The sequence below is a fragment of the Entelurus aequoreus genome, linkage group LG14 (assembly GCF_033978785.1).
Source record: "Entelurus aequoreus isolate RoL-2023_Sb linkage group LG14, RoL_Eaeq_v1.1, whole genome shotgun sequence".
In the NCBI taxonomy this organism is placed as follows: Eukaryota; Metazoa; Chordata; class Actinopteri; order Syngnathiformes; family Syngnathidae; genus Entelurus; species Entelurus aequoreus.
The window spans coordinates 28,742,792-28,770,734 of NC_084744.1; the positions used below are offsets into that span (position 1 = coordinate 28,742,792).

A 27,943-nucleotide genomic window follows, 5' to 3' on the forward strand; every position below is an offset into this window, starting at 1 on the left:
CATCAAATATGTTGTCTTTGTAGCATATTCAACTGAATATGGGTTGAAAATTATTTGCCAATCATTGTATTCCGTTTATATTTACATCTAACACAATTTCCCAACTCATATGGAAATGGGGTTTGTAGATCCGCACACATGCACTTAACCACAAGCAATTCAGGAATCTTATCGCTGAGCTGGACCAAGGGCTTCCAGGTGACCTGCCGCTGCACTGCACTGTGAGATGACTGTCAAAAGGCAAGGTACTCTCGCGCTTTTTTGAGGTTTTAGATGCGGTGAAACTGTTCATGGAAGAGAAGGACAAGGACTATCCCGAGCTGTCGGACCTCGAGTGGATTATGGATCTGGCCTTTTTGGTCAACATGCTGTGTCACTTGGACCGATGGAACCTGACCCTGCAGGGTAAGTTAAAAATGCTGCCTGACCTGGTGCAAAGTGTGTTTGCGTTCATCAACAAACTGAAGCTGTTCAAGGCGCATATTCAAAAGGGAGATTTAACGCATTTTCCCACTCTGCTAAAAGCCAACGGGCAAGTCACCAGCGCCACCGTGAAAAAGAAAAGAGACAGATATGCGACACTGGTTGGAAACCTGCACAAAAGCTTTCTGACCCGGTTCCATGATCTCCAACTGAAAATGCCACAGATCACATTCCTCGTCGACCCATTTAATGCGGATACGGACTGTTTGAAAGCCCCGCTCGTCACAGAGGAGGCTGTGGCTGAGTTAGGGATGATCGATCCTTGTGAGGAGGACCAACTGAAAGCTGCTTGAATTAAAGTGTCACAATTTGTTGTTGGTGACGAACCCCAAGATGCAGAGAAGGCAGGCTTGGTAAAAGAAAACATGGTGTAAAGTCCAAAAGTAAAAATAAAGAAAAAACACAAAACAGGAACTAGGAGGACAAACTGGAGACAGGGAACAGGAATCCAGCAAACAGGGACTAGGAACAAAAAGACAGTAAGCTACAAACAGCTACAAAATATAGCTTACCGCTACCGCATACAGCAACCCTGGCATCGACACGACAGGTAGGAACGACAAAACAGGTAGGAGCTACAACGACAAGTATTACAATGACAGGTAGTAGCGACATCGACAATCAACAGGTAGGAGCTACAACGATAAGTATTACAATGACAGGTAGTAGCGACATCGACAATCGACAGGTAGAAGCTACCATAATCCAGCCCAGAGTGGAGGACAAAGCAGGTCTAAATAGCAACTGGCTGATTGACACCAGGTGTGGCCCGGTGCCAATCAGCCACAGCTAAGGGGAAAAAGCACTCAGGGAGACAATCAGGAAATACCGTATTTCCTTGAATTGGCGCCGGGAATATGGTATTTGCATGCCTCGAATTACAGCCGGGTCAAACTCGTTTCGCAAAATAATTAGCGCATGTTTGGCACTTCCGCCGGGTCAAATATGAGTCATTAAACGACTCCCGTCTCCTGGTGGTAGAGGGCGCTAGTGATTCTTCTTGCGACTGCTGGTACTGCAGAAGAGTGCTGCAGAAGAAGACAACCGGCAGCAAGAGTGCGCAGCCATTGTTTGCTTGGACTTTTACCATGGAGGATTACATATCTAAAATAAAACAGTTTTCTAAACTGGACTTTCAATCGAAGCAGAAGGTAATACTTAAAAAGAAGATCTCCATCGAGGCAGAGAGACTTTTAAAACTGAAGAAAGATAAGGAAGACTTCTATATCCATGCTTTTCTTCAAAAGGAGCTGGCATGGACTCATTTATACCTAAAGGTAAGACAATAATAACGTTTTTTTTATTAAATGTGCTTTTCATGATAAGGTAAGCGCCGGAGTGAGAAGAGGTTTTAAAATAATTAACGCATGCTTGGCCATCCCACAGGCTTCTGGTAAGCGCCGGAGTAACAGGAGGTTTTAAATTAATTAGTGCCCCTGCGGCTATTCAAGGAAATACGGTAACCAAAATAAGAGTGCTGACAGGAACTAAAGACAGGAAACTAAGAAAAAACTAAGACATAGCCAGACTGTCAGGGACAAGTCTGACAGAAGGGAAGAGACCATCTAGTTCTGGAAAAGTGTGCCAATGGAAAAATACCCCAATGTCACACGGGCTGCGCTTAAGATACTGTCAATGTTTGGGTCAACGTCTGCGAGTCTGTGTTTTCTACCCTGAAACATGTGAAATCAAAGCATTGATCTGTTTTGACTGACACCTATGAAAAAGAATTGTTTCGAGTGGCATCAACGGAATACAAGCCAGATTTGAAGAGGATTGTCCACGACAAGGAATGCCAGAAGTAGAGAAGCCAGTGAAAAAATATAATATTTTTGTATGTGGACTTGGTTGAACTGAGAGTTTGTGTGTGTGAGACAGTGCACACAATGTTCATTGTTGAAAATAACTGGCCTGTGGTTGGTCTTAGTACTGTAGGAGTCATGTTGGTGTGTGACATTTACAATAAATCTGTCTGAGCAGAGGTCTGTGTGTGTGTGTGTGTGTGTGTGTGTGTGTGTGTGTGTGTGTGTGTGTGTGTGTGTGTGTGTGTGTGTGTGTGTGTGTGTGTGTGTGTGTGTGTGTGTGTGTGTGTGTGTGTGTGTGTGTGTGTGTGTGTGTGTGTGTGTGTGTGTGTGTGTGTGACGTGTGAGGAAGGGATGGGGTGATGTTCATGTGTGCCCATGTGTAGGATGTGGCTCTTTGCAGTAACACAGTAAAAAAAAGTGGCTCTTAGTCTCTGACTGGTTGGCCACCCCTGAATTAGACGTTGTTTTGGATAGCATGCCACACAGTTATGTCTGTGTATTATATATTACTGAGGTATGTGTGGTTTTCCCCGAATGGAAAATAGATGTAAGGCCATTCCGTGAAGTAAAAAACAAAACAAAACAGTATTTAAGTTAAAATGCTACATTTGAAAGCGATTATACCTTTCGTCAACCATCTCTGTGTTTTGTTAGTATTATAGAACGTCTCTTTTTCAAAACTAACGTACGGTGAAAACGACATTTTGGGTTACATTAATAACTGTCTTCACAACAATAATATTGCGATCTAATTACACTTTATATATTATACTTTACTTTTTCGTGGTCCGGATCAGGTTTTGTGTTTTCGGTTAGTTTTGGACTCCTTTAGTTCCTGTTTGTGCACCTCTGAGTTGTTACCATGGCTACGTATTATTTTCACCTGCCTCTTGTGTTCGGGACGCTCACCTGTTGCTAATCAAGAGACATTATTTAAACCTGCCTTTGCCAGTCAGTCGGTCTGGCTTCTTTGTTTGCTTCACGCTACTGTTACGTAAGTTTTGCTTGCCTCCTAGCCCATGCTAAGTGCTTATCTGCAAGTGCGATCGGCACCGTATCCCGTCGGTTTGTTTTCTGTTTTTGTACCTCTTTGAGTTTTTCGAAAATTAAATCATGTTCCTACTGTTATGGAACACGCGCTGTCTGCCTCTTCCTCCGCTGCGGCAGCACCTCGAGACTCCGCTGCGAGCCAGGCAGGACACGCCCCCACGCTCGTTGTGCAGACCGCGCCCACGCGCCGACACAGCTGGAGACAATCCTCTATCGACACACCTGGGACTAATGAGAGGCAGCAGCATAAAGAGACTCGCCGCTGACTTCTCGTCGCCAGAACATCGCCCTGTGTTCAGTAAGCTCTCACGTATCTGGCTCCTCTCATGTGCTTTCTCTTGTGCTCATTTTTGTCCTTCTCATGCCTAGCCCTGATCTTGTTTTTTTCATCTCCTGTTCCCACAGCCTCCGTGTCCCTGTCATTGCCTTTGCGCTTCCACTGTGAAGTTTCCCCCAGACCCTGATTGCCTTCCCTGATCTTTGACCCCCACGCTCGGATTTGGACCACTGACGCCTCTCTCCTGCCAAACGGACCTTGCTCGGATCACAAACCCCTTTTGGATCTTCCCTTCTGGACTTGGATGCTGACACCACCAACACGCACCTTCAACAAACCCTTGGTAAATTCACATTGTGTTCATTTCCACACATAGTATCACACACACACATACATAGTAGCATACACACCCCACGTATACATTAAAAGCTCTAAATAAACCTGTTGAGCTATACCTACTGTGGTTGTGCCGTCTCCTTCCCCCTTGTCGACGCATAACAGTACGTTCTGGCCAAGATGGAACCAGACAGTGCCCCAGAATCTCAGTCCACCCCCCGTTCTCGAGTAGCCCCTACAACTGACTTTTCTTCCGTTCAAACTGTCCTCCAACAGCATCAGGCTCGCTTCTCAACTATTGAGGACAAATTGGACGTCGCCTTCGCTAGCATTCTGGCTAGGTTGGAAACTCTCGAACCCCGTCAGGTGACACCCCCCACACCGGCCCTGGGAGCTTATGCAACACCCACAATCGGAGCACAGTTTCCACTCCGAGAACCCAAGATAGCCAGCCCTAGAGTTTTCGAGGGGGATTTTGAACTTTGTCGAGGCTTCTTGGTGCAATGTGAGTTAATTTTTCAACATCAACCTTCCCGGTATGCAAATGACGGTGCCAAAATTGCATTTAGGTTTTCCCTACTCTCGGGTCCCGCATTAAAGTGGGCCACAGCAGCCCTTAGCAAGACATTAGGTCTTAAGACTGATTATGCGGCTTTCCGAAGAGAGTTTCGGGCTGTTTTTGACCATCCTACTGACGGGGGGGACTCCGCCTCCAAACTTCACTCCCTTCGACAGGGCCGTCGCTCCCTGGCTACTTACACCTTGGTGTTCCGCACCCTGGCTGCAGATAGTGGATGGGATGACAAGGCTCTACAGAGTGCCTACAGGAGAGGTCTGAGTGAGACCATTAAGGACGGCTTGCTTCGGGATAGGCCGTCTTCTTGTCGTGAGCTCATCGAACTGGCATTGCTCTTCGACCAAAGACTGGCGGAAAGAGAGGCGGAGAGGGAGTATGCCTCTACTGGTTCTGTGTCGACAACATCCGCTCGACCTCCCAGCCAACATACCATGAGACAGACAGGTACCGCTACTTCTTATTCGGTCACACCCTCCGAACCTATGCAGATAGGTAGATCTCGTCTTACTTTTGAGGAGCGGGAGCGTAGATTTCAATGTCGTCTGTGTCTCTACTGCGGTCGGGCTGACCACATAATTCGTAATTGCCCTTCACGGCCAAAAGATCAGGCTCACCAGTCAAGGGGCTCCTGGTGAGCCATACCACCCTCCCTTCTACACATAAAGGAGGTAGCCCTGGAATTGTTTCCCCCGCTACATTAACATGGGAGGCTAATACAATATCAGTGGGGGCTTATTTGGACTCTGGAGCTGATGAAAGTTTCATCGATCTGGAGTACGCCCGACAAGTAGGAATTCCTCTAGTTCCACTCGAGACTTTCATCTCCGCCCAGGCTCTCGATGGACATCCTTTGGGCCCTATCAAGCATCGCACAGGGGCCCTTTCATTAACTCTTTCGGGCAACCACACGGAGACCATCCATCTCTGGGTACTGGACGCCCCATTGGCCCCTCTCGTTCTCGGCCGCTCTTGGTTGAGTCAACACGACCCCCATATTTCTTGGTCAACTGGAAAAATCCTGGCCTGGAGCAACCACTGTCACGCACACTGTCTCAGATCCGCAGTGATCCCTCCTAGTAATCCTAGACCCATCTCACCCCCAGCGGACCTCTCCCGAGTCACTAGGTTCTACCATGACCTAGCCACAGTTTTTAGCAAGGAGCAAGCTCTGTCTCTACCGCCCCACAGACCTTACGACTGCGCTATCGATCTCATCCCCAACGCAATCCTGCCTTCCAGTCGTCTGTACAACTTGTCCCTCCCGGAGAAGCAGGCCATGAGGGACTACATTTCTGAATTTCTCGCCTCCGGTATCATCACACCGTCCAAATCACCTGTGGCAGCTGGGTTTTTTTTCGTCAGAAAGAAGGATGGCTCCCTCAGACCCTGCATAGACTACCGGCAACTTAACTGTATCACCATTAAAAATAAATATCCTCTACCCCTCCTGAACTCTTCCTTCGAGCCTCTCGCCCCCGCCACCATTTTTACTAAATTGGACTTACGAAATGCTTACCATTTGGTACGCATAAGGGAGGGGGATGAATGGAAAACGGCGTTTAATACGCATTTAGGCCACTTTGAATACCGGGTCATGCCTTTTGGTCTGACTAATGCCCCAGCTGTTTTCCAGGCCCTCGTCAACGACATCCTCAGGGACATGATCGACCGTTTTGTTGTTGTCTACCTTGATGATATTCTCATTTTTTCTAAGAGTCAGCAGGAACACCAGCATCACGTCCGTCTTGTCCTGCAGCGCCTACTTGAGAACCGTCTCTTCATCAAGGCGGAAAAATGTGAGTTCCACACCTCTTCCGTTGATTTTCTGGGTTTTGTGATTGAGAAGGGTCATATCAAGGCTGACCCCAAGAAGGTGAAGGCGGTGGTGGAGTGGCCCCAACCCACTACTCAGACGGAGCTTCGACGTTTCCTGGGATTTGCGGGGTTCTACAGACGCTTTATTAAGGACTTCAGCAAGCTGGCCGCACCTCTTCATACCCTCACTTCAACCAAGATGCCGTTTCAATGGAACCGGCATTCTGGTGCCTCAAGAGGAGCTTCATCTCAGCTCCTATCCTCGTTCACTCGGATCCAGACTGTCCTTTTATTGTGGAGGTGGACGCATCCGACTCTGGGATTGGAGCAGTACTGTCCCAACGCTCCAAATAGGACAATAATATCCACCCATGTGCATTTTACTCCAGGCGTTTATTCCCCGCCGAACGAAATTATGATGCAGGAAATCGAGAGTTGCTGGCAGTCCACGATGCCCTGACAGAGTGGAGACATTGGCTCGAGGGGGCCAAACACCAGTTTCAGGTACTTACGGACCACCGCAACCTTCTGCAAGTCCGGTCCGCCAGGAGACTCAATGACCGGCAGGCCCGATGGTCTCAATTTTTTAGTCGATTTGACTATGTTCTGTCTTTCAGGCCAGGCTCTCGCAACACTAAAGCTGATGCCTTGTCCCGACAGTTTTCCGAGGAGACCACCTGCACCACACCTGTGGAAACTATCCTCCCTACCTCCAGAGTAAACGGTATGGTTACCTGGGAGGTGGAAAGACTGGTTCAGGACGCTCTACAGAATAAACCCGGACCAGAGGGAGGACCTCCCAACAAACTTTTTGTTCCTCGAGAGCTTCGCCCTCGAGTCTTGGACTGGGGGCATGCCAGCATCTTCACCTGTCATCCCGGATTCCAGCGAACCCTCTCACTCGTCCGCCGGCGGTTCTGGTGGCCATCCATGGCTATCGATACTCGTGAGTTCATCGCCGCTTGCAGTACCTGTTCTCGTAATAAATCCTCCCACAGACCGCCGGCGGGACTGCTTTGCCCTCTTCCTATTCCCAGTCGCCCATGGTCACACATCTCCCTGGACTTCATCACTGGTTTTCCCCTATCCCAAGGTAACACCACCATCCTCACTATTATCGATCGGTTTTCTAAAGCTGCACACTTTGTTCCATTACCCAAACTTCCCTCTGCTTCTGAGACAGTTGACCTCCTTACAGTCCATGTTGTTAAGCAGCATGGGATCCCGATGGACATTGTCTCGGATCGGGGGCCCCAGTTCACTTCCCGAGTTTGGCAGGCCTTCGCAAAGGGATTGGGGCTACGGTCAGTCTCACTTCTGGCTACCACCCTCAGAGCAATGGTCAAGCGGAGAGAGCGAACCAGAGTTTGGAAACCATGTTGCGTTGTATTTCCGCCCGCCAACCCTCTTCTTGGAGCAAGTATCTGCCCTGGGTCGAATTTGCCTACAACTCCATGAAGAGTTCGGCTACGGGGTTGTCGCCTTTTGAGTGTTCCCTCGGGTATCATCCCCCTTTGTTTCCACAACAGGAGATCGAAACGGCAGTAGCATCTACTCGCAAACACATCAAGAGATGCCGTCAAATCTGGAAGACTGCCCGTGCTGCCCTTCTAAAGGCTTCCGAGAGGATGTGTCGCAGCGCCAATCGGCGACGCATTCCGGCGCCCTCATACCTTCCGGGACAACAGGTGTTTCTACAGGCCAAAGACCTCCATCTACAAGTACCATCCCGCAAACTGGCACCCCGTTTTGTAGGACCTTTTTCGGTGGAGGCCATAGTTAATCCGGCAGATGTTAGACTTTCTCTTCCCCCCTCAGTGAAGCGACATCCAGTAGTTCATGTCTCCCAGATTAAGCCTGTTTTAAGTTCTCCCCTGTCCTCCCCAGAACCCACCCCACCTCCACCTAGAATTCTGGATAACGGTGACCCGGTCTGGTCCGTCAAAGAGATCCTCGGTGTCCGTCGGCAAGGTAGGGGCCTGGTATATTTAGTTGATTGGGAGGGATATGGGCCAGAGGACAGGTCCTGGGTTCCTGCCTCCTACCTTGCTGACCCCTCTCTGCTGGAGGACTTCTACCGGGCCAACCCGGGAGCTCTCCGGCGCTCGTCGGGAGCCTCGCATAAGAGGGGGGGGGCACTGTTATGGAACACGCGCTGTCTGCCTCTTCCTCCACTGCGGCAGCACCTCGAGACTCCGCTGCGAGCCAAGCAGGACACGCCCCCACGCTCATTGCGCAGACCGCGCCCACGCGCCGACACAGCTGGAGACAATCCTCTATCGACACACCTGGGACTAATGAGAGGCAGCAGGATAAAGAGACTCGCCGCTGACTTCTCGTCGCCAGAACGTCGCCCTGTGTTCAGTAAGCTCTCACGTATCTGGCTCCTCTCATGTGCTTTCTCTTGTGCTCATTTTTGTCCTTCTCATGCCTAGCCCTGATCTTGTTTTTTTCATCTCCTGTTCCCACAGCCTCCGTGTCCCTGTCATTGCCTTTGCGCTTCCACTGTGAAGTTTCCCCCAGACTCTGATTGCCTTCCCTGATCTTTGACCCCCACGCTCGGATTTGGACCACTGACGCCTCTCTCCTGCCAAACGGACCTTGCTCGGATCACGAACCCCTTTTGGATCTTCCCTTCTGGACTTGGATGCTGACACCACCAACACGCACCTTCAACAAACCCTTGGTAAATTCACATTGTGTTAATTTCCACACATAGTATCACACACACACACACACATAGTAGCATACACACCCCACGTATACATTAAAAGCTCTAAATAAACTTGTTGAGCTATACCTCCTGTGGTTGTGCCGTCTCCTTCCCCCTTGTCGACGCATAACACTTACCTGCAATTCCTGTCCGGAGTCGTCCGTTTGCATCCCGGGAGAATGAACCGCGCAGTAAGCTGCGACCCACACGAAAAACATCAAACTGTTTAAATATTTATACAATAGTGTATTTTTTTTAAATTATATAATATAGTTAAAACTACATAAGTCATATCCTAAACAAATCTATATTTGTGTGTGCGTACATGCATTTTGTTTTGTATATGTGGTATTATTTGTAGTATTGTTAAAACCCACTGTTGAATTGTTTAATGTTGGTAGTAATATAAATAAACAAATGATGAATGGGTTATACTTGTATAGCGCTTTTCTACCTTCAAGGTACTCAAAGCGCTTTGACAGTATTTCCACATTCACCCATTCACACACACATTCACACACTGATGGCGGGAGCTGCCATGCAAGGCGCTAACCAGCAGCCATCAGGAGCAAGGGTGAAGTGTCTTGCCCAAGGACACAACGGACGTGACTAGGATGGTAGAAGGTGGTGATTGAACCCCAGTAACCAGCAACCCTCTGATTGCTGGCACGGCCACTCTACCAACTTAGTGTTTAAAAAGCAGGACCGTGTTTAGAAGTAAAGAAAAGCTTATTTTTGGTTAATTACACCTTTATTTGATGCATTCAAATAAGGGAGATACCGTAGATAGTTTGTAGCAGTTAAAAGTTTAACCTTTACCATAATGAATAGTTGCAGACTCCCGATAGAATTAACCAAATGGTATCGTCGAGGACATGTGATCGGAAACTGGTGACTGACTGTGTTTACGAGGATAATAAAGGACATTATTTAAGACAGTTGAAATATAGATCACCTTGCAACGAAACAATGAGCTTAAACATACAGCTAAAATACCAAAGGATAATAAAAGGTCATATTTAAGATAGTAGAGTGACACATTAGTTCATGTATTTAAGTGTGTGAATTGCCTTGTGGGGGATAGGTGATAGGGAGATAAATAAATAAATAAATAAATAAATAAATAAAAAACTTTGGGCTCTCCTTGGAGAGATAAATCTATTAACTCAATCCGGATACCAACTTTAAGAAGAGCGGCTTAAGAAATACAAATTAAAAACTACTTTAAGAAGACCGGAATACGAAATTTAAATCAGACTGCTGTGTTTGAAGTAAAAAAAAACTAAAAAGCAATATAATGCTATTAAAATAAGAAAAATAGTTTCGAAACTTTAATTTAAGACTATAGTATACAAAATTCCATCCATTTTCTTATACTTTTAAAATAAGGAGAATAGTTAATGAACGTGTAATTAGGACAATATAATGCTATTAAAATAAGAAAAATAGCTCACAAATCTTTATTTAGTAAATTCATGATATGTATATCAAACATGTAAAGATTAAATATAAATAGAGGAAAATTCACAATATTCCTACAGTGTAATGACAGACAATTAAAAAAATAATGTGTTAATTATTTCAAAACCTGTCTCTACCATGGATTAACAAATGGGACTGACTTGATAAAAATACAGAAAATATAGTGTGTGGATGAATGACTGTGTGTGTGTCTGGGGGGGGGGGGGTATTTATTTATTTTTTGTTTTTATTCAGTCATTGGTGGAGCTAAGGATAATATTTGAATATTGTTTTTAATATTGTTGTGCAGCACTTTGGAAACATTTTTGTTGTTTAAATGTGCTATATAAATAAAGTGGATTGGATTGGATAGGGAGAAGTGGGGGCTGTTCTAGACGGTGTGGATTTTCCTGATGGGCCGCAGACAGTTGAGGAGAAGCAAAGAGCTGACACTATGATTCAACTTTGAACAAAATACACCAACCAAATTTAAGTATGTATTCATATTTTTGCATGTTCTCTGACTGGATGTCATAAAAGTTAATGGTTAATAGTTGACAAATACAAATAATGTTTAAATTGTATCATTAGTTTTATAGCTAATAGTATAGGGTTAAAAAATCATGTTTAAATTGTTTCATTCAACAAGTTTAAACATACAGCTAAAACACCAAAGGATAATGAGAGGCAATGTTTAAGTGTGTGTGACTTGCCTGGGGGTGTAAGGAAGGTGTAAATACATTTAAAAAATTTAAAAACAACTTTGGGCTTTCCATGAACAGATAAATCTATTAACACAATCTTAATAACAACTTTAAGAAGAGCGGCTTAAGAAATATAAATTAAATACTACTTTAAGAAGAGTGGAATAAGGAATTTAAATCCAACTACTGTATTTGAAGTTAAAAAAAAAAGAGATATAATTATATAATGCTATTAAAATAAGAAAAATAGTTTTAGAAACTATATTTTATGACAATAGTGTACAAAATAATTAATTTTAAAATAAGGAAAATAGTTCACTTTTTTTTCAGAAAACATTATACTTTTAAAACAAGAAAAAAATAGTGAATGAATTGTAACTTATATTAGGTTGTACATATCTATTATTACTCAAAGCAGCCTTGGTAATACAAGACAACAAGATAATATACGGGTCTGGCATGGTATAGAAATAAACTTTTGTAAATGGGTTAGAATGCTGTGAAATAGTGGCGTAAATGCTCTATTTACTTAGACTAATAATAATAATGTGAATTAAAAAATTATAAATCACTATAATCAAATTAAATAACACATTTGAGAGGGTTGGGTTAATTTAAAACGGAATAACTGCTGTAGGTACTACAACTAAAATGGCGGAAAGCTTAAAAGAACTACACAATTAAAATGGCGGAAGGATATGACGTTTTTTCTGTTTCCGGTTTAGGCCACACTAGGGATGCTGTTTGATAAGAAATGATCGAGTTCGAGCCTATTATCGAATCCTCTTATCGAACCGATTCCTTATCGATTCTCATATCGAATCCAGATATGTTGTTGTATATGAAAAAAAACAATATTTGGTTTAACAAAAGCTCACTTTTATTTTATAAGAAAAAAATAAATAAATAAATAAATAAATATTGACTGTTACCCCCCTAAAAATAAATAAAAAATAAATATTGACTGTTGTTACCCAAAGTATACTAAGTGGGATTTTTCAGAAAAACAAATATATACAGTAACACAAAAACAACCTGTCTCTGTGATCACTATAGGTGTATAAATAATAGTATAGTGTTAAATAAAATCAGTCCCTTGGGCACAAAACTGAAAATAATACAGCTCTCCAAAAAGTGCACTTCTGCTGCTATTGGAACATACTAACTACACACACAGGCAGACAGCTAACAAACAATCCAGGACGTCTAAAAAAGTTCCAAAGCAGATTAATCCATTTAGGCTCTTTATTGTTGTTGATCTTGCTTTGTCTTTTCCTATCTTTACTTTTGTCTTGCACTGGACTGTTATGTTTTATTTTTTTAAACTGAAATACACACAATGACAAATGTTTAAGCTATGTGAGTCAATTAACATACTCAAATGTAATACACAATATGTAAATATTAGCTTCACACAAATATACAGTACTATCATCAAACAAATACTTCTGAGTGTTGAAACTATTTTGATGGTGGAAATACACGACTGGCAGCCATTTTAAGTCCTCAAATCATCCATTGAATTAGTGCACAAAAATCGTTTTTCAATAAAATATCTTAGTATCAAACTTAACCACTTTCCACCTTAATATTGAGTTACATAAACAATTTAAACAGTTTACTTACAGACTTATCTTTTCCAAGGCTTGTAAGAGCAAACACAACTTGTCTACTTCTCAATTGTCTCATGAACTGAACTGACTCGCCAACCCGGAAGTGCCCAGACTAATGACGCGTAGTATTTTCATATCGCCACAAGGTGTGTCAGTAAGAGTCTACAATCAAATGGGCATAACATTGCCCATTTGGGATTCGTTTCCAGGGATTCGAATAAAGAACCAACTCTTTTTCTTTACTATAGTGGTCTCGATAACGGGTACCGGTTCTCAAAAAGGGATTCGAGTCCGAGGACTCGGTTCTTTTCTTATCGAACAACCGGGAGAATCGGTTTCGAGCATCATCCCTAGGCCACACCCTCTTCTAAGGCTGAGCTTGGAGACCACATGGGGGCCTCGTGCACTGCCTCGGTGTGTCATAAATCAATCCCTGCTGTACCAACAATCCCAATATTTATCACCAGGACTTAACATGAAGTTAGTTTATTTACACAAGCAGGTCTTCTAGTTATGTTTAGGCATAGCAACCACAATACAACAAAAAACTAACGGCATCATTTCTTTCCGTTTAGTTCTGCTATCAAACACTTCTTATATAACTCGATTGCATCACACAAAGTTTGTCAAACCTTTTACAAAGTGATCGCTGCAGACACAAGCGGTTCGATTGTATTCCAAAAGATGATGAAAGTGATATTTTTAATAGCCATTAGCATGTTAACAGTTAGCATATGTCACAAGCCAAGGTTTATGACTGCGAAAAAAGTGGAAAAGGAGCTGAAAAAGTTAGCAAAGCTAACTGTAGCATGCTAGCACTTGAGTAACAAGAGCAAGGACCATTTTGGTTTTTGGAAGAGGGCGGGATATAACGCTCAAAATACAATGGAAAGTTAGCGCCCTCTCGACCCTTCACGTGTTTTTTCCACGCCAAGACTTTCATGTTGTTCGCCCTTGGCGACTGTCTATGTTTTTGACTCCATGTATTGCTAGCGTCAAAGTTTTGTTATTTTTTTCCCCTTGCCTTGTGGAATTAAAATATATTCTTACCTGCACGCTGCTCCTGCCGCTTCCAGGGGACAAGGGACTACCTGCCCCACGATCTAGCTCACATGTGTCAAACTCAAGGCCCGGGGGCCATATCTGGCCCGCCACCTAATTTTATGTGGCCCGCAAAGGCTTGGAATTACCATGCGTCTATTTGTTTTCTAAATGTAGTCAACTTTCTATTGTGACAGAAAAAAATACATGTACTGTATGCAATGTCATTGTGGACGGGGGCGTGGCCTGCGGACCTGCAGCGAAGCGGGGTGTGCCAGGACCGGCTTCGAGATCAGCGACAGGTGCGTAGATGGCCCACCTGGGCGTGTTTATCTAATCACCTGTCGCTCTGTCAAAGGCCGCAGCCGGGAAGGAGAAGGGGGTTGATGGTCGAGCACGAGCCGAGCGAGACTGACGAAACAAAGACAATTTATTACAAAATAAAACATTTTTGTAACCCTGGAGGAGCCTGGCATGTCGGTCATTGGTGGTCCGAAGAACCCGGAAGCGCAAGTCTTCCACAAATTGCAAGACTTGCACACCCCGCTTCGCCGCAGGTCCGCAGGCCACGCCCCCCTCCACAGTCATATATTTTAAACTTAATGTAATATTGCAACAAATATATTATCACGCATTCCAAACTAATATCAGAATAAGTATTTAAATATCTGCATGACTCATGATTTTGAAGCAACTTATCCATCAAGTTATACAATGTAAAAATAATTTTTCAGTAAAAACTGGTAGCTCAGTTGCCAGGACTATACCGTTAAAACACGAAACTAAAAAAAAAGTATTTTTCCATTTACAGTAATACACCGTAAAAACGATCGTAGATTTTACAGTAAAACAGTTGTACTGTTTTCCCATTTACATTGAAAGTACACATTGTAAAAAAACATGGTACATTTTATGGTAACATTTCGGCAGCTAAACTTTACTTTAAAATCGACATGTTTTTCTTAGTGTACGTAAAAATATGTAACAAATAATTGTGTAATGAAGCAATTTATATTATTCACTGTTACAAATGGCCCTCTGAGGGCAGCCATAATTGTGATGTGGCCCCCCCAATGAAAAAGAGTTTGACACCCCTGGTCTAGCTCCATCCTATCTTGCTGAATGTGTTGTACCATATGTCCCAGTCACAAATCTGCGTTCCAAGAGCTCCGGATTATTAATGAGTCCCAGAGCCCAAAAAGAGTCTGCAGGCTTTAGAGCAGGGGTCACCAACCTTTTTGAAACCAAGAGCTACTTCTTGGGTACTGATTAATGCGAAGGGCTACCAGTTTGATACACACTTAAATAAATTGCCAGAAATAGCCAATTTGCTCAATTTACCTTTTACTCTATGTTATTATTAATAATTAACTATATTTAAAAGAGGAGAAAACACGAAAAAAATGACAATTAAATTTTGAAACATAGATTATCTTCAATTTCGACTCTTTAAAATTCAAAATTCAACCGAAAAAAAGAAAAGAAAAACTAGCTAATTCGAATCTTTTTGAAAAAATTAAAAAAAGAATTTATGGAACACCATTACTAATTTTTCCTGATTAAGATTAATTTTAGAATTTTGATGACATGTTTTAAATTGGTTAAAATCCAATCTACACTTTGTTAGAATATATAACAAATTGGACCAAGCGATATTTCTAACAAAGACAAATCATTATTTCTTCTAGATTTTCCAATACAAAAATTTTAAAAGAAATTCAAAAGACTTTGAAATAAGATTTAAATTTGATTCTACAGATTTTCTGGATTTGCCAGAATAATTTTTTAAAATTTTAATCATAATAAGTTTGAAGAAATATTTCACAAATATTCTTTGTCAAAAAAACAGAAACTAAAGTGAAAAATTAAATTAAAATGTATTTATTATTCTTTACAATAAAAAAATTAATTTACTTGAACATTGATTTCAATTGTCAGGAAAGAAGAGGAAGGAATATAACAGGTAAAAAGGTATATGTGTTTAAAAATCCTAAAATCATTTTTAAGGTTGTATTTTTTCTCTAAAATTGTCTTTCTGAAAGTTATAAGAAGCAAGTAAAAAAATTAATGAATTTATTTAAACGAAAGAAGACCAAGTCTTTAAAATATTTTCTTGGATTTTCAAATTCTATTTGAGTTTTGTCTCTCTTAGAATTAAAAATGTCGGGCAAAGCGAGACCAGCTTGTTAGTAAATAAATAACATTTAAAAAATAGAGGCAGCTCACTGGTAAGTGCTGCTATTTGAGCTATTTTTAGAACAGGCCAGCGGGCGACTCATCTGGTCCTTACGGGCTACCTGGTGCCCGCGGGCACCGCGTTGGTGACCCCTGCTTTAGAGCGTTTTCTATTTGGGCTCCGGTACTCTGGAATGCCCTAGCAATAACAGTTAGAGATGCTACCTCAGTAGAAGCATTGAAGTCCCATCTTAAAACTCATTTATACACCCTTGCCTTTAAATAGCGCCATTTGTTTTAGACCAGTTGATCTGCCGCTTCTCTTTTTCTCCATCAAGATAACTCAGCTTCACAATGTTGTAAAATAGAACTAAATACATACTCAACAAATATTACAAACATTTATTGTACCCAACTTTTGTTGGAGCACACATTGCTTATTGCATAAAGGTCTGGGGACAAACACGCAAAACATTCACAAAACAATCATCATATTACAAATGAGAATAAAGATAATAAAATGGATTATAGAGACTTAACAAATGATTCATAAAGTCACACATTTTAAAAATAATGATCTTGCATAAAACACAACTTGTTAAATGATGTATAAAGTAAATAATAAAATGCTTCCTGAAGTGGTCCAGAAGATGTTTCGGATGTGAACCAATAAGGGATTTAAAGTGTACTCAAAAGCAAAGGTATAAACAAATGTAAAACAAATATGTATATCATATAAAAGGAGTTCATCTATGGAATCATTTACAGTTAAAAATTATATTATGTAACACACTTCATTGATTTTAAAACATTTACAAAACAAGATTAAGTACTAAAAAAAATTGTGATGGTCTATTTTGTATAGAAATACAATATTTAATCTATGTAACATTTTGTACTGTTCAGATTTTTTTTAAATACAATTTAAAAAATAATAATATAATGGTATGCCAAAAAAGCTGATGTTACTTCTCCAGTTAAAATAAATAGTATTATTAAATAAAAAGCACACAATGTTTTTTATTAATGCACATACTTGACTAAAAAAAGTTCAAAAATATATAAATCTATAAATGATAGAAGCATAATAAGATTGTGTTAGTTGGTCCCAGTGTGTGAATGTGAGTGTGAATGTTGTCTATCTGTGTTGGCCCTGCGATGAGGTGGCGACTTGTCCAGGGTGCACCCCGCCTTCCGCCCGAATGCAGCGGATATAGGCTCCAGCACCACCACCCCCCCCCCCCCCCCCCAACCCCAAAACGGGGTAGAAAATAGATGGGGATGGGATGTTAGACACACAACAATGATGTCACACATGTTATGTACTGATGTTGTTAGAAAGTCCAAATTAAAGTCTTGTCAGTTTATTTCAAATCCTGCAGTTTCATTTGCTGCTGCTGTCCTCACCAGCACACTTGTGTTTCTTACACTGGTACTTATAAGAGAATCTTTCACCACATACACTGCAACTCAACACTTTCTCTCCCGTGTGTGTTCTCATGTGCGCTACAAGGTTTGGTCGGTCACAAAAGCTTCTGTTGCAGATTGAACAGGAATGTAATTTTTCACCAGTGTGTGTTCTAGTGTGTTTTATAAGTTTTGATCCGTCGGCAAAGCTTTTGTTGCAGGTTGAACAGGAATACGGTTTTTCACCTGTGTGTATTCTCATGTGCACTTTCAAACCGGTTCTTTGCGTGAATCCTTTACCACAAACGGAACAGGGAAAAGGTTTCTCTCCTGTATGCACTCTCATGTGTCTTTTCAAACACTGACTTCGTGTAAAACCTTGACCACAGATTGAACACGAACACGTTTTTTCTCCAGTGTGTATTCTCGTGTGTATTTGCAAATGTTGACTTTGTACAAAACTTTTACCACAGAATGAACAGATAAAAGGCTTTTCGCCAGTGTGCATTCTTCTGTGTCTTACCAAAGTTTCCTTTTGAGAGAACGGTGTCCTGCAAACTGAGCACGTGAATGGTTTTTCTCCAGTGTGTCTTCTCACGTGTCTTTTCAGATAACTATGGTATTTAAAGGTTTTGTCACAGTGAGAACATTTCAAGTGGGTGTTGTCAGTGTGACATGTCTTATCAGCTTTAGAGTCTTCATCATCAGTGTCAGGAGAGTGTGACGTTGTGTCCTCACTATCTGATAGTGGAGCTAAGAGCTTGTCTGCTTGTGATCCTCCACAGTGGTCTCCATCAGCTTCTGTTGTCATGTGTTGTGTTGAGCTGCTGCTTGGAGGCTCCGCCTCTCTCTTCTCATCATCTTCACTCTTCACAGGGACACCAGTCACTGGCTTCTTGGTGACATCAACCTCATCCAGTCTTCTAAGATGCTCTCCCACCTGACTGATGCTGTGTTCCTCCTCTTCTTCTTTAACATTGGGTGGCTGTATCTCCCCATCGTTCTCTTTGAAGTGAAGGGGCTTTGGCTCCTCCTTTTCCTCTTTAATGTGAGGGGGCTCTGGTTCCTCCTTTTCCTCTTTAGAATGTGGAGGCTGTGGCTCCTTATCTTCAATGTTGCAGGGCTGTCGCTCATCTTCCTCTTTTATGTGGGGGGGTTGTGGCTCCACCTGCTCCATGCTTGAGTTCCTCTCCTTCTGCTCAGGGAGAATATGTTCCTCACAGACATCTGCAAGAGGAAAAACACATGCTTTGGAAAATCCCAACATTGACGAGTCACATGAGACATTGTCCTGCATCAGCATTATGATTGCAACAACATTGTCGACAAACATCAACAAAAAAAATACTTAATTTGTCGACAAAAGAGAGATTTATTGCTAAAGTATCCCACAATGCATGCCAACAGCCATATTGGAAGCATACTTGCCAACCCTCCAGTTTTTAGCGGGAGAATCCCGGTATTCAGCGCTAGGATTGGGTATCGAGTATCGATTGGAACCGGGACTAACTTTCCGATTCTCCCGGAATCGTTCAAAAGTTTAAATTTCGATTCCTATTTTCGATACCAGTCCGCCGACCGGAAAAAAATATGTCCGCCGAACCGGAAGAAGAAGACGCTGAACACCAACGAAGAAGCGCCCACCGCCGGAAGTGTTAGCATAGCCGAGCGAGTCAGTCAAGCTCAAGCATGGATAGCGGGCGTCGGCGGTCGAAAGTGTGGCTTTACTTTACAAAAAAAAATGAAATAACCGCGAAATAACAGAGCTCCATGTCCATCAAGAAACGAGTGGAGAGAGAGCTGCAGATGTACCAGGACGTTCCACCGATACTTATGTCTGACGACCCTGCTGCATGGTGGTGGAACCAACAAAAGACGTATCCTTTGCTGTCATATCTCGCTTTCTCCTATTTATGCGTTCAAGCTTCTTCCACACCCAGCAAACGTGTATTTTCCACAGCAGGAGACACTATCTGTCCAGAACGCTCACGCATCCTGCCTGAGAAGGCGGATATGGTCATTTTCCTAAACAAGAACTGTCTTTGATTTTATACTGTACCTGCTGCTAATCTGGACTGGGTTTTGCAAGTTGTTTCTTATTGTTTATTTGCTTTTCTGCACCAGGTTAGCCCATCAGTGGGAGCACGGTAACATTTTTAAGTACCTGCAGCATCATACACTTGTGTGTGTAAATGTGTTTTCATGAGGTTTCCTGCAGCATCATACACTTGTGTGTAAAGGTGTTTTCATGAGGTTTCCTGCAGCATCATACACTTATGTGTAAATGTGTTTTCATGAAGTTTCCTGCAGCATCATACACTTGTGTGTGTAAATTTGTTTTCATGAGGTTTCCTGCAGCATCATACACTTGTGTGTAAAGGTGTTTTCATGAGGTTTCCTGCAGCATCATACACTTATGTGTAAATGTGTTTTCATCAGGTTTTCAAAAATAAAGCTCTCTTGAGGAAAGTGTACCCCTGGGAAAATGTATTCATAATTTATAATATTTATATTCAAGTTCATAGATTTGATATCTATATTCTAGTTGAAAACAGCCCTGTGAGGAATTTATAGTAAAGTTCATAAAAAGCTAATAGAATTAAAATTTGATGGAGAATGTCAGACTATTTCATTCAGAAAGACTGTAGGGTAGCTAGCTCATTTAAAATATCCTAAACTTTTTTTTGACCCTGCCTCTTAAAAGAATCGGAACCGAGAATCGTAAGGAATCCGAATTGGAATCGTTCGAATTCAAACGATACCCAACCCTATTCAGCGCCTCTCCCGACAACCTCCCGGCAGAGATTTTCTCCCGACAAACTCCCGGTATTCAGCCGGAGCTGGAGGCCACGCCCCCTCCAGCTCAATGCGGACCTGAGTGGGGACAGCTGTTCTCACGTCCGCTTTCCCACAATATAAACAGCTTGCCTGCCCAATGACGTCATAACATCTACGGCTTTTAGAGAGTAGAGTGCACAACAAGGAGAGAGAGTTCTTGGTTTCTTATGTGGGTTTATTGTTAGGCAGTTTCATTAACGTCCTCCCAGCGCGGTAACAACACACAACAACAGCAGTCACGTTTAGTCTACCGTAAAGCAGTTCGTCTGCAGTAAACAGCAATGTTGTGACACTCTTAAACAGGACAATATTGCCATCTACTGGATAGCCTGCAGAACACTGAAATTCAAGTATTTTATTTATATGTATAATAAAATTTAAACAAAAAAAATATATATATATCTATATCTATATATATATATATATATAGCTAGAATTCACTGAAAGTCAAGTATTTCATACATATACATATATATATAATATATATATATATATATATATATATATATATATATATATATATATATATATATATATATATATGAAATACTTGATTTGGTGAATTCTAGCTGTAAATATACTCTCCTCTTAACCACGCCCTTAGCCACACCCCCCGCCCCCCGACCACGCCGCCCCCCCACCTCCCGATATTGGAGGTCTCAAGGTTGGCAAGTATGTATTGGAAGGCTTTGTTTACCAAGAGCAATAGCGCTACTCAATGCACACGTGATATTTACGTAGTGTTCATTGCACCAACTTTGGTAAGAAGGAGAAATACTCTTGAATTATTATATAAAATATTAGGCAGGATTGGGAGAATATTATTCTCATGTAACTTCACTTTTGTTTCATGTGGAGGCTCCAGTCCGGACGTGAGTACTATTTTATCAATACAACTACTATTAAAGTTCTTCCACGAAGCACATCAAGTTAATGCTGTCATTTATTTTGGATTAATTTCCACTTACATTAATATTCTTAATTTATAGCTTACCCGAAATTAAATGATCCGAACAAACAACAAGTTGTTCTTGCACGTCACATCAGGTCGGTTGACTGCAGCAATCCATGCTCGCCTTTGCCGTTTACTCTCCTGTTCAGTCGCTTCCATCTGGGCAGAAATAACCCGGGTAATGCAATGAAAATGTCAAATGTAAACAGCGTCAGTTTGCAGTGCAATGAAAAAAGGCACAATGACGGTGTGGAAAGAACCACCTCCAGCTCAATGTGACGAAGACGACACACACACATATATATATATACATATATATATATATGTATATATATATATATATATATATATATATATATATATATATATATATATATATATATATATATATATATTAGGGCTGCAAACAACGATTAATTTGATAATCGATTAATCTGTCGATTATTACTTCGATTAATAATCGGATAAAAGAGACAAACTATATTTCTATCCTATCCAGTATTTTATTGAAAAAAAACAGCATACTGGCACCATACTTATTTTGATTATTGTTTCTCAGCTGTTTGTAAATGTTGCAGTTTATAAATAAAGGTTTAGTAAAAAAAAAATAATAATAATTTTTTTATTAAAAAACAAAACAAAACAAAAAACCTCTGCGCATGCGCATAGCATATATCGAACGAATCGATGACTAAATTAATCGGCAACTATTTCAATAATCGATTTAAATCGATTTAATCGATTAGTTGTTGCAGCCCTAATATATATATATATATATATATATATATATATATATATATATATATATATATATATATATATATATATATATATATATATAAGGGCTGGGCGATATGGCCTTTTTTTTAATACCGCGATATTTTAAGGCCATATCGCGATACACGATATATATCTCGATATTTTGCCTTAGCCTTGAATGAACACTTGATACATTTAATCACAGCAGTATGATGATTCTATGTGTCTACATTAACACATTCTTCTTCATACTGCATTAATATATGCTACTTTTAAACTTTCATGCAGAGAAGGAAATCACAACTAAAAAAATCACTATTTTTTTCATACGGTGTTGATATGGAAATGTTTGCCTCGGCCTTTTGATGGTGTGTGGGCGTGTGGCACCGAACGGAGATGTTGACATGCGGAGTGAGCACTCCTCATTCTCTAGCAGGGGACTTTTCAAATGATGCTACATATTAGCAGTAATGCTACTTTTAATAGCAACGCTTTTGCTCCACACTTGACAAATTACCGTTGTCTGTTCGACATATTCCCACTTAAAGCCAAACCAACGCCAGACGATGGACCCCCTGCTGTTTTTGGGGGGAATTAATTCTTCCTTCATTTGTTACCAGATTCGCACCTTCTTTCTCTCGTATTACCAATCGCACGGCTGCGCTAGCATCACAGCTAACGTTAGCCATGCTGCTACCTCTCTGCTGGGAGAGGGCGTATACGTATGTGACGTATGATGTGACATACGTAAGAAGGTGCGCTTGTCTGTCTGTGAGAAGGAGACACAGGAAAGAGCGAGGAGAGCCTGTCGTGTAATGCCAGCAGCTAAAAGCAACTGCGTAAGAACACGATAGTCATTTTCTATATCGCACAGAGACAAACCCGCGATATATCGAGCATATCGATATACCGCCCAGCCATAAAATATATATATATATATATATATATACTACCGTTCAAAAGTTTGGGGTCACATTGAAATGTCCTTATTTTTTAAGGAAAAGCACTGTACTTTTCAATGAAGATAACTTTAAACTAGTCTTAACTTTAAAGAAATACACTCTATACATTGCTAATGTGGTAAATGACTATTCTAGCTGCAAATGTCTGGTTTTTGGTGCAATATCTACATAGGTGTATAGAGGCCCATTTCCAGCAACTATCACTCCAGTGTTCTAATGGTACAATGTGTTTGCTCATTGGCTCAGAAGGCTAATTGATGATTAGAAAACCCTTGTGCAATCATGTTCACACATCTGAAAACAGTTGAGCTCGTTACAGAAGCTACAAAACTGACCTTCCTTTGAGCAGATTGAGTTTCTGGAGCATCACATTTGTGGGGTCAATTAAACGCTCAAAATGGCCAGAAAAAGAGAACTTTCATCTGAAACTCGACAGTCTATTGTTGTTCTTAGAAATGAAGGCTATTCCACAAAATTGTTTTGGTGAGGTGACCCCAAACTTTTGAACGGTAGTGTATATACATATATCCATCCATCCATTTTCTACCGCTTGTCCCTTTCGGGGTCGCTGGAGCCTATCTCAGCTGCATTCGGGCGGTAGGCGGGATACACCCTGGAAAAGTCGCCACCTCATCGCAGGGCCAACAGAGATAGACAGACAACATTCACACTCACATTATATATATATATATATATATATATATATATATATATATATATATATATATATATATATATATATATATATATATATACACATATTGTATGATTGACATATGTGGGATCTGAGCCGAGGATGTCGTTGTGGCTTGTGCAGCCCTTTGAGACACTCGTGATTAAGGGCTATATAAGTAAACATGGATTGACTGATTGATAGTGTTTACCTCCGAGTGGAAACCGGTTGTTATGAAGCTGGCAGTGGGGCGTTCTTTCTGATGTCACTTCCTGTGTGGGGCGCGGTCTTTCTGGCGTCACTTCCTCTCCGAGCTCAGTTTGTAAACGGTCTATGAGTCCATACAAAGCTAAGAGCCGGAGATTCAAGAAATAGACGGCACACTTATCCGTGTAAAAATTTGTCCGAGGAGGAGAAACCTTAAAGGCCTACTGAAATGAAATTGTCTTATTTAAACGGGGATAGCAGATCCATTCTATGTGTCATACTTGATCATTTCGCGATATTGCCATATTTTTGCTGAAAGGATTTAGTAGAGAACATTGACGATAAAGTTGGCAACTTTTGGTCGCTGATAAAAAAGCCTTGCCTGTACCGGAAGTAGCGTGACGTCACAGGTTGTAGAGCTCCTCACATCTGCACATTGTTTACAATCATGGACGCCAGCAGCTAGAGCGATTCGGACCGAGAAAGCGACGATTTCCCCATTAATTTGAGTGAGGATGAAAGATTTGTGGATGAAGAAAGTGAGAGTGAAGGATTAGAGGGCAGTGGAAGCGATTCAGATAGGGAAGATGCTGTGAGAGGCGGGTGTTCTGTCTTGTTTGTTGAATTTATTAATAATATATGTAAAACCAGTGTTTAAGTTCACTTTGGAATTCAACAGTGAGGTGCACTTCCTCCTTTAGACAGCAGGAGGCAGCATTGCCTAGTTTACAGTAATGTCCATGATAGCAGGGCACAACAAGGAGTTCCTTTCAAGTAGACTTTAAGCTAGTTCAGTGACGATCGCAAACGTTTTCATCTGCTCGAATCTCATGCCAAACAAAGTATCATCGGTATGTATTGTTGAGTAGTATGCTAATATTTGATTGAGTTGTATTATTTGTTGGTTGTGATGTAATTTGGGACGTTTTATGGCCAAAAGTCAGTCATGTTAGCATAGTAAGCTAGTTTGCTATAAAGCACTTATATTACATATTTTGTGGCATTTATTTGTCCATTTAAGTTCAATACACAGCATAATGCACGTTTTATCGTAATGGGATTGTGTGTGTGTAATAAGGCTGTGTGTGCATGTCTGTAATGTAAGCATCCTTTCTGCTTGTATGCTTTCAGTTTTACCCTTTTTAGGGTCAATAAACCTGTGGACAAGAAGACGTTTTTCAGAGTGTTTGATCAAGAAAAGGTGTTAGGGTAAAGCCAAGATATTTCTACATATCAAGGGCGGCACAGCAGGTGGGACCTGATATTCAGCTGGGAATGACTAAAACAGTAAATAAACACAAGACATATATATACTCTATTAGCCACAATACAACCAGGCTTATATTTAATATGCCACGAATTAATCGCGCATAACGAACACCTCCCCCCTCCCGTCCATATAACCCGCCAATACAACTCAAACACCCGCACAACACACTCAATCCCACAGCCCAAAGTACCGTTCACCTCTGCAAAGTTCATACAGCACATATATTTCCCCAAAGTTACGTACGTGACATGCACATAGCGGCACGCACGTACGGGCAAGCGATCAAATGTTTGGAAGCCAAAGCTGCGTACTCACGGTAGCGCGTCTGCTATCCAACTCAAAGTCCTCCTGGTTGTGTTGCTGCAGCCCGCCACTAATACACCGCTTCCCACCTACAGCTTTCTTCTTTGCTGTCTTCATTGTTCATTAAACAAATTGCAAAAGATTCACCAACACAGATGTCCAGAATACTGTGGAATTTTGCGATGAAAACAGACGACTTAATAGCTGGCCACAATGGTGTCCCAATATGTCCGCTACAATCCGTGACGTCACGCGCAAACGTCATCATACCGAGACGTTTTCAGCAGAATATTTCGCGGGAAATTTAAAATTGCACATTATAAGTTAACCCGGCCGTATTGGCATGTGTTGCAATGTTAAGATTTCATCATTGATATATAAACTATCAGACTGCGTGGTCGGTAGTAGTGGCTTTCAGTAGGCCTTTAAACGGCGGTTTAGTGTAGCTGAAACGAGGCTTAGGCTAAATAATTATTTGTTTAAGGTATAAATCGATGTTAAAACAGGCCCAAACATTTTTTGAACGCACCATGACACTAAAGTCCCATACTCTTGTCATTCCCTGAAACTTGGCAGCCCTGCTGTTAACGATGACATATAAAGTTTAGAGATGTCCGATTATATCGGACTGCCGATATTATCGGTCGATAAATGCTTTATAATGTAATATCGGAAATTATCGATATCGGTTTCAAAAAGTAAAATGTATGACTTTTTAAAACGCCGCTGTACGGAGTGGTACACGGTCGTAGGGAGAAGTACAGAGCAGTTGCGTCTCCCAGTCATACTTGCCAACCCTCCCAATTTTCCCGGGAGACTCCCGAATTTCAGTGCCCCTCCCGAAAATCTCCCGGGGCAACCATTCTCCCGAATTTCTCCCGATTTCCACCCAGTCTACAATATTGGTCAACAGCCATACAGGTCACACTGAGGGTGACCGTATAAACAACTTTAACACTGTTACAAATATGCGCCACACTGTGAACCCACACCAAAAAAAGAATGACAAACACATTTCGGGAGGACATCCGCACCGTAACACAACATAAACACAACAGAACAAATACCCAGAACCCCTTGCAGCACTAACTCTTCCAGGATGCTACAATATACCCCCCCCCCCCCCCCCCCCCCGCTACCCTGCCCACCTCAACCTCCTCATGCTCTCTCTGGGAGAGCATGTCCCAAATTCCAAGCTGCTGTTTTGAGGCATGTTAAAAAAAAACAATGCACTTTGTGACTTCAATAATAAATATGGCAGTGCCATGTTGGCATTTTTTTCCATAACTTGAGTTGATTTATTTTGGAAAACCTTGTTACATTGTTTAATGCATCCAGCGGTGCATCACAACAAAATTAGGCATAATAATGTGTTAATTCCACGACTGTATATATCGGTATCGGTTGATATCGGAATAGGTAATTAAGAGTTGGACAATATCGGAATATTGGCAAAAAAGACATTATCGGACATCTCTAATAAAGTGAATAAACATGTGAGAGTAAGAAGTAAACAAACCTGTTCTGTGAAATCAGCGTCCAGAAGTTGATGTTGTCGCTCCTTCTCCTCTTTTGGTTGGATAATCTTCCTCCTCGTATTCGGCTATCGTTCCTTCTAGCATTTCTTAACCCGCCGCAGTTAGTCGCTGCTTCACCAAACTCTCAGAAATTGTATTTCACGCACATTTTCACACAACCACAACACTTTACACTCGCACTTGATCTCTACTTAGCGATGTGTTGATAACTTCCGCGTCTATTTGTTAGCGGCTAACGAGCTAAGCTAACTAGCAAGCTAAGCTAGCTAGCTAAGCTGCCTATCGAGCCGAACATGCTTCGAAGTTCACTGAGACGAGTCTAGTTCATCTTGTCACGATACGATAAACAAACAGACGTGTAAATGAATAAGACTGCGCTGCTCTGTTGTAGTCACCACCACACTTTTGGTATGGAGACGCTATCAGTCTACACATGCGCAACATTGTTCTTCTTCTTCTTTGGTTTAATGGCGGTTGACAAGCAACCTTCTGGTGTGCATTACCGCCACCTACTGAAATGGAGTGTGGACGGAGATGGAACCCTACTCTATATTCTTTTATTTAAAGGCCTACTGAAATGATTTTTTTTTTTATTTAAACGGGGATAGCAGATCTATTCTATGTGTCATACTTGATCATTTCGCGATATTGCCATATTTTTGCTGAAAGGATTTAGTAGAGAACATCGACGATAAAGATTGCAACTTTTGGTATCTGATTAAAAAAAAGGCTTGCCCCTACCGGAAGTAGCGTGACGTAGTCAATTGAACATATACGCAAAGTTCCCTATTGTTTACAATGATGGCCGCCAGAAGTGAGAGAGAAGTGAGCGAGGATGAAAGATTTGTGGATGAGGAAAGTGCAAGTGAAGGACTAGTGGGGAGTGGAAGCGATTCAGATAGGGAAGATGCTGTGAGAGCCGGGGGTGACCTGATATTCAGCTGGGAATGACTAAAACAGTAAATAAACACAAGACATATATAT

General features: G+C 41.5%; 2 protein-coding genes across 3 annotated transcripts in view; both read right to left on the bottom strand.

The window, feature by feature from the left end:
- The window catches only part of LOC133664603 (oocyte zinc finger protein XlCOF6-like), a 175,338-nt gene that overhangs the window by 125,948 nt on the left and 21,447 nt on the right, over positions 1 to 27,943 (bottom strand). The window lies entirely within an intron of this gene.
- LOC133665329 (zinc finger protein 501-like) lies at positions 17,291 to 27,432 on the bottom strand. 2 transcript variants are annotated; one of them, XM_062070601.1, is made up of 3 exons: positions 26,941 to 27,432; positions 21,290 to 21,406; positions 17,291 to 18,684 (listed from the first exon to the last, which is right to left on the bottom strand). In XM_062070601.1, the coding sequence occupies exon 3, from the start codon at positions 18,632 to 18,634 to the stop codon at positions 17,435 to 17,437; it is 1,200 nt and encodes a 399-aa protein (XP_061926585.1). In that variant the 5' UTR covers positions 18,635 to 18,684; positions 21,290 to 21,406; positions 26,941 to 27,432; the 3' UTR covers positions 17,291 to 17,434. The 2 variants fall into 2 exon arrangements, with proteins under 2 accessions (XP_061926585.1, XP_061926586.1); XM_062070602.1 differs by lacking the exon at positions 21,290 to 21,406.

What these genes read in the sequence shown, in the direction of transcription:
- LOC133665329 (XM_062070602.1), bottom strand. Translation starts at nt 18,634, where the DNA reads ATGGAGCAGGTGGAGCCACAACCCCCCCACATAAAAGAGGAAGATGAG.